This window comes from Anoplopoma fimbria, chromosome 20 (assembly GCF_027596085.1).
Source record: "Anoplopoma fimbria isolate UVic2021 breed Golden Eagle Sablefish chromosome 20, Afim_UVic_2022, whole genome shotgun sequence".
NCBI classification, from domain to species: Eukaryota; Metazoa; Chordata; class Actinopteri; order Perciformes; family Anoplopomatidae; genus Anoplopoma; species Anoplopoma fimbria.
Window position 1 is genome coordinate 2911529 of NC_072468.1, and position 14814 is coordinate 2926342.

At 38.9% G+C, this 14814-nt stretch overlaps 1 protein-coding gene across 1 annotated transcript in view; it reads left to right on the forward strand.

Annotated features, from left to right (window-relative positions):
- deptor (DEP domain containing MTOR-interacting protein) overlaps positions 1–7619 on the forward strand; it is a 29400-nt gene extending 21781 nt beyond the window's left edge. The window contains exon 10 of the mRNA XM_054621738.1: positions 3361–7619. Within this exon, the coding sequence (XP_054477713.1) occupies positions 3361–3483 (123 nt within the window). The 3' untranslated portion in view covers positions 3484–7619. The remainder of the gene's footprint in view (positions 1–3360) is intronic.
- The last annotated feature ends 7195 nt before the right edge of the window (positions 7620–14814 follow it).

Sequence of the window (14814 nt, forward strand, 5' to 3'; positions counted from 1 at the left end):
AAAAAAGGAAAGGATGATAACTCAGAAGACGCATGAGCTGAGGAGTGAAGAGTGTGGAGGATGAGGAAGGAGGATCTTAAAGATTAGCAATGAAAGAGGAAACAGTCAGTGGAAAAAATATCACTTCTGCTTTTGTTACCGTTAACTGTCATATTTTATCCCCATTGAAACACGTGTCATGTCCACATTATGTCTATTTTTGTGTGTGCGCGTGAGCTCTGTTGACCTGAGTTTTGAAATGTAACACTTTTACGCCACATATATGGATTTAAACTTTTGTGTGTTTTTTATTTATTAAGAAAAGTTATCTATTATGTTCTGAGGGCCAAAAACAATATACAAAACCAGAATATAAATTGAGAAATATACGATTACAATCCAAGTGTGCAGCAGTGTGAGCTACAGTGTCACCAGTTTATTTATTAGGAGTTCATTGCACTCCCTGCAGTTTCTAGAAAGTTTATCCTCTTCCACTTTACCTGGGTGTTTTATTGATGTGTAATTATTAAGCAGTAACACAATCCAGCAAAGGGAATTCCGTGCTGTGAGGTGTTGGCACCGCGATCCAGGCAAAAGGCCAAAGGAGAAAGTTATACCTATTGACCTCAGTGGGAAGGTAGAAAAAAAAAGCATCATGAAGCTCCTCTCCTCTCATCACTCACACGCTTTCATACACTTCGTCATTGTATCTTTTTCCACCTCACACAGACGCAGACATCAGCATCGTCCTGACCATAATGGATCCGAGCGCTTATGTAACTAATGCACTTTTAGAATGCAGCAGCAGGTCGAGCGGGGTGTGTGTTTGTCTCACTTTGTGTCCATTTGTGCATCCTGTACTGTACTGCATGTATGTTTGCACAGCATCACGTGTGTGCACTGAACAATATGTTCTGTATCATAAGGTTAGATGAATCAGACAATGCTGCATGTTGAAACCTTTAAATACTCTTATACTATGTGTTAGATCATATATATACATATATGTATATATATGCTGAACATTTAATCCTTAAACGAATTGATTGTGCTGAAGACACATAATTATGACCGGTTGAGACATGCACAAAACATCTAATAGTCTGACTCTCTCTCTTTTAAAAGAAAAGTTAAACGTTTTGGAAAATACTCTTGTATGCCTATTCTTGCAAAGACCCTTGAGTCTTGTAGTCGCAGTGAGGTTGCCAGGCAACAAGAGGACTAAGGTGTTGATTAGTGAGCTAAAATAAACGACTGTGTGGATTACTCCTGACTTTAACCCCAAATTGTTCACCCTAATTACCTTTAGATTCGGGCCAAATTTCGCCTTTCGTTTGAAATTCATTTTGAGGGAGGTCATGATGCCTGATTAATTATTATTGGACAATTCGTTGGATTGGGGACTAATGTTCATTCTTGGCATTCCATCACCTGAGTATTTTGGTAAAGAGGGACTTTTCTCCACACTGCTACAGCTGTTATTGCTGCATGAATATCTCAGCGAGGCCTCCTAAAGTGTTGATTCTTGCAACACATGTTATTTTCTCTCTCTTTTCTCTATATTTCCCATTTTCTGTCCCTTTCCTTCCTCTGTGTGTGAGTGACTTTAACCCTCTGAGTGCAAGGAGCCATTAAGTCCAGCTGGGCCTCAGCCAAGACCAACAACCCTTCAGTCTGAAAGGAGAGAAGCATCAGTGGGAGAGAAAGTAGGGGAGGTATTGGAGTTGGAAAGAGTTAAAGCGGATTAAACAAAAGGTGGAACAGAGAGAAGAAAAAGAGTTATTCGAGTTCTTTGACTCTGCAAGGAGTGGGATATACGCTGCAGAGGTTTAGATGTGATAACAGTGAGAGTCTTAAACTCCTCTGCAGCACAGCATTAACAGTCAAGGCTTTTTTCCCCCTTTCCTCAATCCCTCTTTTAATCTCTCTTTCGCCTTAAGCCATCTGCCTATTCTGATCTTTGCTTTCTTGAAACATTCATCAAGGCCGGGAAACCCTCTAGTAGCAATTGCTGTGAAAATAAAGAAATAGTCACCTGTAGGTTACATCAGTTTGTGCAAGTCAAACAGTCAGGGTTTAAATAGCTGCTCCCTGTAAATGTTTCCTGAGTCAAGACCCCATGAAACTCATCTGTAAACGTTTTTCTTCCATCGTCACTCAGCCGTCTACGTCTACACTTTGTCGATTTATAGCCAATATAACTATCAGAGTGATTATGTGCTTTTTTTTTCTCTGTGACATGCCTCGGAAAACGTCTGGGAGCAGTGTGCTTGCGTTTGTGAGTGTGCGTTGGTAATAGCTTGCAAAGAGCCAAACAGCAGCAGCAGCAGAAACAACAGCATCATGTTGCAAGAGCAGCAGTTAGAAGGAAGCTCAGAAAACAAGTTGTATTACTATCAGTGCTGTCGATTTGGAGCTGTGGTTAAATAACGTGCTCTTTGCAGCGAACGACAGCATGGCCTTAACCTGTTTGCAAGATGTAAGAAAAACAACTCTCTGCTTTTGATATATAGTTTGACATTTTGGAAATAAGTATTTGCATTTTTGCTGAGCGTCAGTAGTGAAGATTGATACCACTCTTATCTGTCCCTGCCAGGCATTGGGCAGTGGTAACGCAACTGTAAAATGGCAAACTGCGTTTTTACTCTTAGTATTTTGTACGGATGAAACAAACAAGATAAAATGTGTTCATTTGCACAAGAGGTGCTGCTAGGTAGATTTTGTTACCATTGGACAGAACCAGGCTAGCTTCGTCCCCTCTGTTTCCAATCTTTGTGCTAAGCTAACCATCTGCTGGGTCCAGCTACATATTTATGCTGCAGATATGAGAGGGGTGTAAATTCTCTCATTGAAGTCTTGGCAAGAAAGCTTATTACAGCTCATTACAGTTGATATGTACTTTAGTTAAGCAAACAAAACAGACTTCTAACAAAATAAGCAAAACTCTGTTAATAAATACAGTAAACCTTGAACTTTCAAGGCTCTTAAAGCTTGAGATTAAGCCTTGAATAAAGTTGTAGTGCGTTGAGATGGAGACCCAGAATCATAGTAAAAAAAGTTTAAAGAACCTCAAATCACTCCTGCCGCATAATCCAGTTCTCCACCAGATATCAAAATGTTGATTATGTTTCAAACACTGAATATTTATGTTCTTTAACGTTTTGTATGTTGTTTTAAACAGTGTAATATGAGTTCGTTTTTTTGTGTTTTTAAATGTTGCATGTATCTCTAAAAACGATGTATTGATGCTGTCATGGCCAGGGGTCACTTGAACAATATATTTTGTAATCTAATTTCGATTTACCTGCTTGAATAAAGGTTTTAAAATATATATATCATATCAACCATCAACCCTCTTCTTTCTGTCTCTCTTTTCTAAAGGTGTGTCACTTTGTGGTGTCGGTGAACGGACGGAACGTCCTCTCTCAGGACTACCGGACCGTCAGCGACCTGATCCTGACTGGACCCAGGACGATAGTCATGGAGGTGATGGAGGACGCATAAGTTTGAATAGAGCCGTGACAGAATCCCTCATAGATGAGTAGTGCAGTAATAACATGCGGACTAGAAGGTTTAGTACTTGACCTCAAAACCACAGCAATAGAGCAACGTGGACGTCTTGAAACACAACTCATACTCTCTCTGTTCCAACGATGTTTGGACAAGGTGAATGACTGAGAGACAGAGTGTGTTTAAGAAACGTATAAAAGTCAAGTAAATGATTCAACCTGTAGACAAAACACGCAGGTTGTGCTTGCTTTTTTTCTTTGGATAAAGAGGCACAGGCATAAAAGTGCCACCACTTCTACAGATGGTGATTCAACTGCTTCAGTGAGCTCACAAAGGCTCTCAGTCTTATTGAAAAGGCCTCCGACTTTATGTGTGGAAGAGGAACCCATGTTCCCTGTTTTTGTTTGAGTTTAAAACCAGGACTGTTTCATGAATCTGTTGCTGAACATGACGAGTGTTTAAAGGATGAGAGATCAGGTTTGTCATTAAAACCAGGAGATGAACATGTACAAGCTGAAAATGTAACAAAAAAAAAAAAAAAGAATATTTCATGCTGACACAGTCAGTGACCTCTCCTCCAGTTAGTTTCTAACCATCGACTAAAACTCCTAACGGCTCAACACTGCCCTCTGCTGGAAGAGACAGGAAGACACACAGAGAGGGAGCATTTATACTACAGCTACAGTCTGTAAATCACAAGTCTGGTTTCAGGTTGTTTTTTCCTGCTTGGGCAACCAGTATGTCAAATTGCCCTTGTCCTGTAAAAGAAATTTACAAATAAATTGATGCCCAGGTAGATTTACGTGTAGCTGCTAGGAATTAGTTTTCGTGATAAATATGCAGTGAAAAAATGTATGTGACATTAACAGGCACAATGTAAATAGAAGAGTTAAAAAAGACTTAACGCACAAGTAAACTGAGGAATTCCTGCTTTAGAAGAATGGTGTTTATCAGATTAAGCATCATAAACTACAGCTATGAGAACATTTTGGAGACTTTATAAGTATTTTTTAAAGGAAAAATGTTCCCTGATCTATATTAGTAGTTAGTTAGTTAGTTAGTTAGTTTAGTTTAGTTTTTTTAAGATGACACATGCAAACCAGAAACTTCCACATTGACATAAGATGTCATTATTTGTAAAGACATTTGTTGAAAAGAATAAGAACTCAAGAGAGCAAATCTTCTCAACTTTAAAATATTAGGAAGAAATTTAAAATATTTCTAAGATGTGTTGCATTTATTTCCAAAACACAAAAGACTAGGTGTGTTTCATACCTGTGAAAACTGCCAAATAAATATTAAACTACAATTGAAGTCATGTGCTGCCAACCAGATTTAATTTGTAAACTTAAAAGATTTTCTTTTAGCGAAGAGTAGATTCAGTTTAAATTGTATCTTAAATTTTCTTTTATGTTTTTAGAGTGAAAGGATAGGATTACTATATGAGCACTTGACCTATTAAACCATTGTTTTATATTGACATTAGCACTTAAGTGAAAAAAGCTTCCCTTTTAAAAAGAAGATTTAAATGCATACATACATACCTATACTGTATGGCAGCACAGATTCTGGAAATATCTGGTCAATATACTGGAATGGCAGCAGAAAAACCTGCACAAATAATTGTTTCTTTATAATTATTTGGTTGAAATGAGCCTTTAGAAGATTAGCTGGACTAAAGAAGGCTTAACGTTTAAATAAATAGATTTTGTAGTCTCCAAAATATCATCAGAATTAACTGTATGTGTATAGACTGTGCCACCATATGCTTAGACATACTAGCATGAGAAGATCACATTTAAAACTAAATTATTACAAAAGTAGAGCATGGATTAGTGATGCTCAAGTGGCTTATACAGTATGTGTCTGTAACCTATGTTTAACTCCTGAGTAAACACTTGTGTCTATATTGTACAGGTTTCGCCCCTAAAAACTCACACTATTGGGTTCATCCTTGCAGGCAATCGTGAAGATTTTTTCGCGTCCATATGCCCTGCAGGAACTGTCTGACATCCGCTCCTGCTGCATAGTTCTGCTCCCATTTTTGCTTAAACATCAAGCAGTCAACAGGTGAATAAGTAAATGGGAGAATGACTTGCATATATTGAGCGCCTTTCTAGTCTTCCGACAACTCAAAGCGCTCTAAACTACATGTCAACATTCACTTAATCACACAGTGATACAGAGGCTGCCATGCAAAAGTCCTGCGAAAGCCGCCTCGGAGCTGTCCACTCCAGGCGTTTGCTGGTTCTGTGCTCGATCCTCCACTTCTGCTGGTGGACATTGGCGTCACAGTGAAGCATAGACTACATCAGCTACACCTTTTTTTCCAAAAGCAACAGCTCTAAGAGGGCTCCTTTGGTTCCATCTACGTTGACTGAAGAAATGCTTGTTTTAATCGGGAGCAGAACTTTAGTTGCAAGTGCGGATGTAAGGGGGGCCCATGCAGAGCATTAGGGCGCCCAAAAAATCTTCAAAAATGTGCATGTGCGTGGGGATTAACCCAACTGCAAGAACTCTTGGATGGCTACGCCTTTAGTGAAAAAAATCCGAAATTCGCTACATAACTAACAGTACTTGTTTGTTTGCTTTAGACAAAACAACACTGCCTGGTTCATTGAATATCTACTAGGTTTAGAACTGAAGTGAGTTATTACTAAATACAAATGCAGTAAACCTTTTTCTGTTCAACATGAACATATATTCAGGAAAACCGTATTGCCAAACAGTAGAATTAACACACAGTGTATGTCACAGGGAACTGCCTGCAAGTCTCTGAAGTGAGTTATTCATCGGGCATCTCATTTGCTGTTCCTCAATGTGCTTTGATATTGTATGCAGTGAAATGCATGATTCCTGTAAATCTGTGCTTATGTAGCATTGGCCTCTAATCCAAAGCGCTTCTTCAGTTTATTGGCATGTGAGACTGAGTTATCTGACAAATCATTTCAGAAGTAAAGTAGATTTTATCATGCTTTCTGCAATGCTCCATTTTCAGGACAATGATAAAAGAAGAAAACTTCCTCAGCTGTATAGATTAGAAATAGTACTATTGAACATTTTACAGACATTGGTGATGTTTTCTGGTTGATAAACATTTATTACATTTTGTGCATTTAGTTGCTAATCTTAAACCTGTTCACTCAATTTGTTGGGTGATGCCATAAAACATACATTTTTATTTTTTGGAGTTTGCTGTGTTTGGAGAAGATATAACAGGACACAGAGATTTGACATATTTTGATGCATTTACAGAATTCTTTAATTAGATTTTTCCACACAGCTAATCAGCAGATAGAGTGACAAAAATCACTTGTTCTGCAGAAATGAGTGATTCTTCTCCAGGGTTTTCATTAGTCTACTGTAGATATACGATTAAAAGCTGATCTCTACATCAGCATTGGTGATGATTCTGAAAAAAAGAGATGGAAATGTTTCCTGTTTGTCTGAAGGCAGTTTGGAAAGGTTGATAAGGGTAACAGTTGAGTTTTGGCAAATGGAAATATGCCAAAGTGTCAAATGTGTCCCTTCAAATGTATAAAAACGTCTGGAGAGAGTTTTGTGGTCATTAGTTGGCTGAAACGGGTTCACTGACTGTTCAACTATACGCCTGAAAGCATTTGCCTTAAGACCTCATTTTGCTGCTAATCACAATTTGTGGTCATCTTTTCTCTTGTTCTGTTCCCAGATCTGTTTATCAAAGACCTTGTATATTTAAAGTGCTCATGTAACAGGTGATCGTGCCGCAGTTCTGTTGACAATCAGTATTTTATGGACACCACCTTCAAATAGCACAGCAGGAGTTTCAAAAGCAATGGTCCGACAGAATGTATTTCCTTCTACATTGTGCTGTTGATATTGACAGTTTTGTACTTCAGCTTTGATGCTTGGTTCACTCAGTTCACTAATTAAAGGGATTATTTTTGCTTAATGTTCACCTCATGAGGCCCGAGCTAGGGCCCAAACATTTTCAGTCTGTTTATTTTCTCCGCTATCAGAGATTGAATGTCAGGTTTGACGACAATATAAGCTCACACAGTTCCACTGTCTGTTTTTGATAAAACAGCTTAAAGCTCATTCTGATGTTCTGATGTATTAAACAGTTGATTAAGTGTTTAATAAACAAACTGATTCTACTCTGTGGTTATGGTTTCATCTTTAGGACTGTTGGATGTCTTTTTATTTATTTGACATGATTTAAGGTCTCTTGTTGGCTTTCAGGTCTGATTTAGTGCCAGTTTAGTCCCATGAGGCTGTTGGCTGTGCAAGTCTAAAAATCACAAAAGCATGTTTTTTGTATATTATTTTAGTGTAAAGTAGAAATAAAGCAAAACTCTGATAGACCTCTAAAATAGAGGGCCATCATGTCATGATATCCTTAGGCAGTGTTTCCCAAATCTGCAAGGCTACCAGATTCAAGACATAAGAGAGAAAAAAATATATATTTTTAATTAATAATATTTTATTTTATTGTTTTGTACTTTTAACTCTTCGGGTCTATACAAATCTCTTAAAACAAATCTGAAAAAGAAAAAATGGATAAACTGCCATCAACTAATTGCCTCAATTTAAGAGGCCACAAGATTAAACACATTGCCCACTCTGTAAATGTCCTGTGTCATTTCCTCCCCTCATAGGTTGGTCAAAAGTGAGATATTACGCCCCTCTCTTTTTTTGATGTAATACTAAAAAGCTACCAGCAGGATGTGCTGCAATACTGTAGCACAAGATCTGCACGGTTTGTTCATTTTTTCCTGAGTCCTTCCATATCTCAACCAGTTGTGTCTTCTGTGGGCCATTTGATATATTTCAGCAAGCGACCATAGATTTTATAAAAAAAGTGGTCTGCGTGGGAATATGATCCACACGAATAAAAAAATAAAAAAAATATCTGCACTCCAATAGCAGAGGTTCATCTGACATTGTTATTGTTAATGTCTGGTCCCAGTCATTCCTCCAGTCTATTTTTACCTGCTCTAATCTTATTTCTATTCAAACTGCATAGCTGCATGGTCTCCTTGAATGTCTGACCCCTCTACAGGTTTCTCCTGGACTGACATCCCTGATTGCACAGACATCAGACAATAATCTGGGTGAGTTGAAAATAAATTGATTAACGTTACATGACGCAATTTTGTCATTTTGTGGTGACACTTTGCTAACAGGCACCCAGGTCTCCTTCTCTCTCTTCCTCTCTCTCTCTATTTTACATCCTGTTATCCTCAAGGAAGACTGACAGATACACTAACTAGAAAAGGCCTTATCAGATGAGGCCATTGCAACCTTTCATCCACCTAACTTTCTGTACATTGCAATCACACGTCCATTGATTAGCTCAGCAACCAACTTTCAGGTTGCCTCCATCCATTCATCTATTTGTCTGTGTGTGTTTCTGCTCAGTAAACAGAGTGATACATACACACAGGATATTAGAAACTGTTGCACACACACAAAAAGCGAAAGCCTGCTGGATGGATGATACTGAACTGATAAGAAATGTGTTTATTTAACAGAATAAGTGCAAAGCAGCAAGCCTTCACATACAATCTGTACTTATTGTCTAAGTCTCCTATTCTAAATTAATTTATTCAAAGTTGTCTGTTAGAACAAATGTGTGGCAAAGAGTAATGGTGTTTTTGGAGTATAGAGGAGTAGTGAATTTTGTTCTTTTCATGGGCCTTTAGAGAATAATGTATTGATACATAAAGAATCACAGCCACACTGCCTGTAGCAGTCCAATTCCAACTGGGGCCAACACACTAAGAGAAGCCTGGGATGAAAGCATTCACCAAGTAGCATATATTATAAGATCATATAAAGGTTTGAAAAGCCCAGTTGGTCCAATTAAAGCAACACAAATGCAGACGCTACAAGCCAAGCTCAAGTAATTAATACACATAAAAAATCCCTCTTGTGACAGTGACAAGAGCCAAAATATGAGCGTTAAGGAGAAATATGAGGTGCATTGAAAGCAGGCGGGCAAGGCTTTGGTTTCATTCAGATTTGGTTTCAGTGTTAGACGAGGACATGGAAAACACAATTTCTCACTCATTTCTATCCTGACTCCTATTTTATCAGTGTTTGCTTAATTAAAATGTTTAAAAAATGTAATGTTATCCAGCAAACAAACCTTCAAACCTTGTATATAGCTAGAAAACAGCCACAACAAAAAATAAAAAAGTTTTTTTCATTTCCCGTGTTGGCACTCTTTGTTGTAAAGTCTCCAATCTTTTCAAGCACACTATATTTATCTTAATGCTGGGTGATATTGAATTTATGGTTTCAGGCTATTTTTATATTTCCCATATCCTTTTTTTATATTATGTCATACATTACATTATGGCAGAGCAAAAAATTGTAATGCCAGGAAAATGAAATGAGATTAACTGGAACACAATATTCTTCAAAGTTTAATTAGCTTTTTGACACAATAAGTGCCAATAAGTGTTGCTACTGCTTTGATTAAATAAAGGTTATCAGTTAAATCACTGTGGGGAATATTGAGCTTTTTGACTATTACCCACAGAAAAGAAAAGACTTGTGTAGCTAAAGAAGAGGGATGTTTCAGTACTCAGGCTGATGGACTGAATGCCTTTGAGGCATGATTACAGTGTTTTCAAGTGAATTGTCTCCTGTCCTCCACTTCCCTCCCCACAGGCAAGGAGCTCAGGACAAGTCACAGCAAGCAGAAATGTTAGCCACCAGCCAAAAACTTCCTGGACTGTGGCTGCAAGCTCTGTGAAGTTCACTAGCAACTCTGGTAGGAACCCACCTCATTTCAACTGGCATTTCCTTTGCAAAACTTATTTTACCAACTACGTGGTGGGACAGGAAATCACAACTCCATTTGATGCTATATGGGTACTGGAACGCTTTTTTAAGGGCCTGATTAGGATGCAGGTGCATGAGTGAGAGAAGTCTAGTTCACAGTATTTTTTAAGCCTTTTACCAAGACACTACCAAAAAACTAACCGTTCTATTCCCTTAACTAATCATCTTTATTGCTTTTTGGACCATGGTCCCTTTGAGTAGATTCATGGACAGCATCCTCAGGACTGGAGATACAAGGCTAATGCAAAATGGTTCTTTGAGCTGTGCTTGGACAAAACTGTGAATTGAGCTGAATTCTAACGTCAGCATGCTAACATGGTCAAAATAAGAATGGTAACAACACAAGAACAGTTTTTACCTTGTTCACCATCTTAGTTTGACGTGTGGCAAGCTAACATGTGCTTATAAGTACATTCCCAAAGTAAAGTTGAGGAAATTTAATCAGTTGTGCAGATATTTAGTCATAAACCAAATTACTTGACATATTGAAGGATGACAGTCAATGAAAAGATAAAGTACCACCAAATTTTGATGTGACAATGAAAGTCTGCACCAATCCATTTAATAGTTGTTGAGATATTTCATTTTGGACCCAAGTGGTGGACTGACTGATCCACAGACTAACATTACCTTCCCTGGATGAAAAAAACTGTGCGTGTGCAACTTAAATGGCTCTAGTTAACGTGCTCTGCATGTTACAGATACCTTTGGTCATGAGTACTTGAGTACTTGCCTTTTACCAAAAATAAAATACTGTATAGCAGTATTTTATCTTAAATAAATCCCCTCCATTCCACCATGACCAGCTGAATAATGTATCATTACCTTAAGAGCTGTCCGGTTAGCAATCTTCTGGGAACGACAGACCTGGTACCAGACGACAAGCCGGCTAATAACTGTGACTAGTTGGCCTAATCAGTAGGCTGCGGTCACTTCAGTCAACTGCTGCCCTCACATTAACCTGCTGCTTGTTATTAACACAGAGTGTATATGTGTGTGTGTGTCCAGCAGAAAAAGGGTTGGAAGTCACAGCATGAGGTGTTTGCCAGTGTGTCTGAGTTCATGCGTGTGAATGTGTTTGGAAGCCCTTGTAAGTGTCAACTCTACTTGAACTTGCCCAGGTCTATTCCTTGAGTTTATAAGACAAACAAACCATGTTTCTTTTGCTGGTCTGAATGCAGCTCATTGAGTGTGTGAATGACACTGTGACACTGTTGCTAAGCCCCGCGCCTCCTGTTATCTCTGTGTCTTAAAGATGTAGGGCAGGGGGCTTCAGGTATGTCTGTGTGTGTGTGTGTGTGTGTGTGTGTGTGTGTGTGTGTGTGTGTGTGTGTGTGTGTGTGTGTGTGTGTGTGTGTGTGTGTGTGTGTGTGTGTTTATGTCTGAAAGCGAAACGTGTCAGAGGTCTTTGTTTAAATTTATTATTAAGTGTGTTTGCAGATAGTAGTCTTTTGTCACTGTGTGTGTGTTTCTCTCTCTCTCTGTGTGTGTGTGTGTGTGTGTGTGTGTGTGTGTGTGTGTGTGTGTGTGTGTGTGTGTGTGTGTGTGTGTGTGTGTGTGTGTGTGTGTGTGCGTGTGTGCGTGTGTGCACCAAAGTCTGACTCAACAAACAGAATCAAATGAATGAAATCACATTATTGAATACTGCAGCTTCTGAATTGCAGGAGGTTGCAGTTTTTTTTTTCTGGCACATTTTTGAAGACACACAACTTTTTCATATTAATAACAGTAATATTTGAGGAGAGAATTTGCTGTTCTCTTACTTTTGCTAATTGATACCTTGAAACTCATATTCGTCTTTCACCCAGTTCAAGCTTAAACATGCGCCTGTATAAACACAAAGGAAGGGGTTCCTGTTTCCTGGGAGAAATCCTCTGCTACCAGGAAATTATGCTCTGTATGTTTGTCTAAGCCAACAATGGTGGCTTGTTTGTAATAATTATAGGAAGGTAGAGGAAATACAAGAGGATGAGGTGGAGTTTGATAATTTTTATTATTACAATATGTTCATCCACTGCAACCACCAAAGGAACTAAGATGAGATGTCATCAAAATCAAGAAAACTACCTATCAGTTTAAAGGTGACTGACTAAGGTGCTGTACAAAAAAACTGCAAAAAGTTGCATATTGGATGGAAAAAAATACATTTGAAAAGTGATGTGCATGCACTTTAGTAAAATAAAAAAGTGTTTTGGGTGCGAAACATTTCCTTAAACCTTCTCAGTGTCAGACTGAGTATAATTTGCTGTCAAAGTTTTACTTTTTATACCATCTCGCCACAAAGTCTCCTGGTGCTGTACTATCCAGGTTTTACAAATGTGAGATCTGTCACATATCACCTGAGTGCACACACACTGAGACTGCCGATCTAAACTGCACACATTTTTCTAATTCCTGAGGTGCATAATACGTACAATTGTTGAAGGTGAAAGCTAAGATTCACCTCTCAGTCCCACACAGACTTGTATGACAGAAATTAGGATGTCTAGGTCAGCAGAGGTTGTTATTTTTTTATTTACACTAGTATTAAATACTTCTTGTATATGTGACAGTAATGGTACAATCTCACTGGTAAGGTGAAGAACCAGCACTAAACAGATATTTTTTGCAGTGCAATGACATTAAAAACATTATGAGGCTTCACAGGTGGACCATATAGCACTGAGCTAAATGACCTGTGGATCAACTCTACCATGTGACTGATGCATTTATTATTATCAGAGCCACAGTTTGGATGGACAGGGATGAAGGAAAGGTAGAGAGAAGAAGGAATACAGATTAGGAATAGGGAGAGAAAAGAAGGGAAGCAAGAAATTAAATAATAAAGGGGCAAATAAAGACAGGAAGACATCAAGACTAATGAATAGATGGGAAAAAAAGAAAAAGGGACACGCATGGAGGACAGCAGCATGGTTCAGCCATCGGGCAGGTCATCAGGTCTGTCGGCCTGAGCGTCCTTAGGGAGGAGCTGTCAAGCAAAAGCCACCTGAGTCCGCAGCCACTCAGAATACAAAGTTAAACCAAAAATGAGCTTACAATTGGTTTTAATGTTGTCCATTTTAGTAAATGTTGTGCAAAAAATATTTGGACTTTGAGTTCCTTTCACCTGAGGTTGACCTGGTGAATTCGAGCTTTGATTTCACCTATTAAAACGTCTCTAGCATGGCTGTGGACCCTGGCAGCTGGTGCTGTTTTTGTTTGGTGTGTGGTCCTCTGCAAACGGGCAACAGATGAACGGGAAAGAGACGACAGAAGGACAGGAAGGGAGGAAGAGGCTGGAGGAAGAAAGAGGAGGAAAGAGGGAGGAGGACAGAGCATCCTTATCCACTTGATTACAGTGCGCATGGCATCTGGACAGTTGTTTGGCTAAGGAGGACATGTCTATGTGTATTAAGTGTGTGTGTGTGTGTGTGTGTGTGTGTGTGTGTGTGTGTGTGTGTGTGTGTGTGTGTGTGTGTGTGTGTGTGTGTGTGTGTGTGTGTGTGTGTGTGTGTGTGTGTGTGTGTGTGTCTGTTTGTTTGTGTGTGTGTAGTGCCTCAGGGACACACCTGGAGTGTAGCTATTCAGTGTTTCAACTTAGCCAGCCACTGGCACATTTCAGCAGCCTCTGTTTCCCATGACTCCCATTCTCCCACCTCAGGGCAAGTCACAAAGTATCTTCAGGAGCAGAGGAGCTGGCTGTATAAACAAGTCTTTTTTTCTAAGCCCGATAGAAGAAAGCGCTGGCAGTGACTGATCCAATGAAATGCTCAATTAATATTGAAAGTGCTCAATACAAAATTCAGTGACTCAACATGACTACGACTGACCCGGCGGCTCGCAGCTAACAGTGCTGACAGAGCTAACAGTCTTGACCTGAGGGGAACAGGAGGATTGGTGCTACGCTTCCGCTATTATGCCCTCGGCCGGGACTGTGTTATAAACTGTAACTACTGTATGAGCGCAGTGCAAAGCGGCAGCCATAAGCTAACCAGGGGAGCACGAGCACATGCACTGTAAACAAAGCACAGAAAAGCTCATATTACAACACACACGGAGGGAGAGTGACTTCTTTTTCTGCTCAATTACTACACTAAATCTTTACAATGCCATTAAGATTGTTGCTATATTAATGCTCCAAATGCTGTTTATTCGTTAATTGATGAACTTTAGAGTTGCTTGTAGACAGGTATTTTTATTTTTATTTATATTTTTACTTTTGGACAGGGTCAGGCTAGCTGTTTCCCCCTGTTCTCAGTCTTAATGCTAAGCTAAGCTAATCACCCTTGTCTGTAGCTTCATATTTAACGGCCAGACACTGAAGTGGTATCATCATCTCATCTAACTCTCAGCAAAAATGTAAAAAAAAAAAAGATTTCCTAAAATGTCCTACTATTCCTTTAAAACACGTGAGCTGATTTATTTCACCTATAGCCTACAGATATGATTTTCATTAACATATTGGACAACTTGATAGTTTAAAAAAAAGCCTACAGCCATAAAAACATCTGGTTT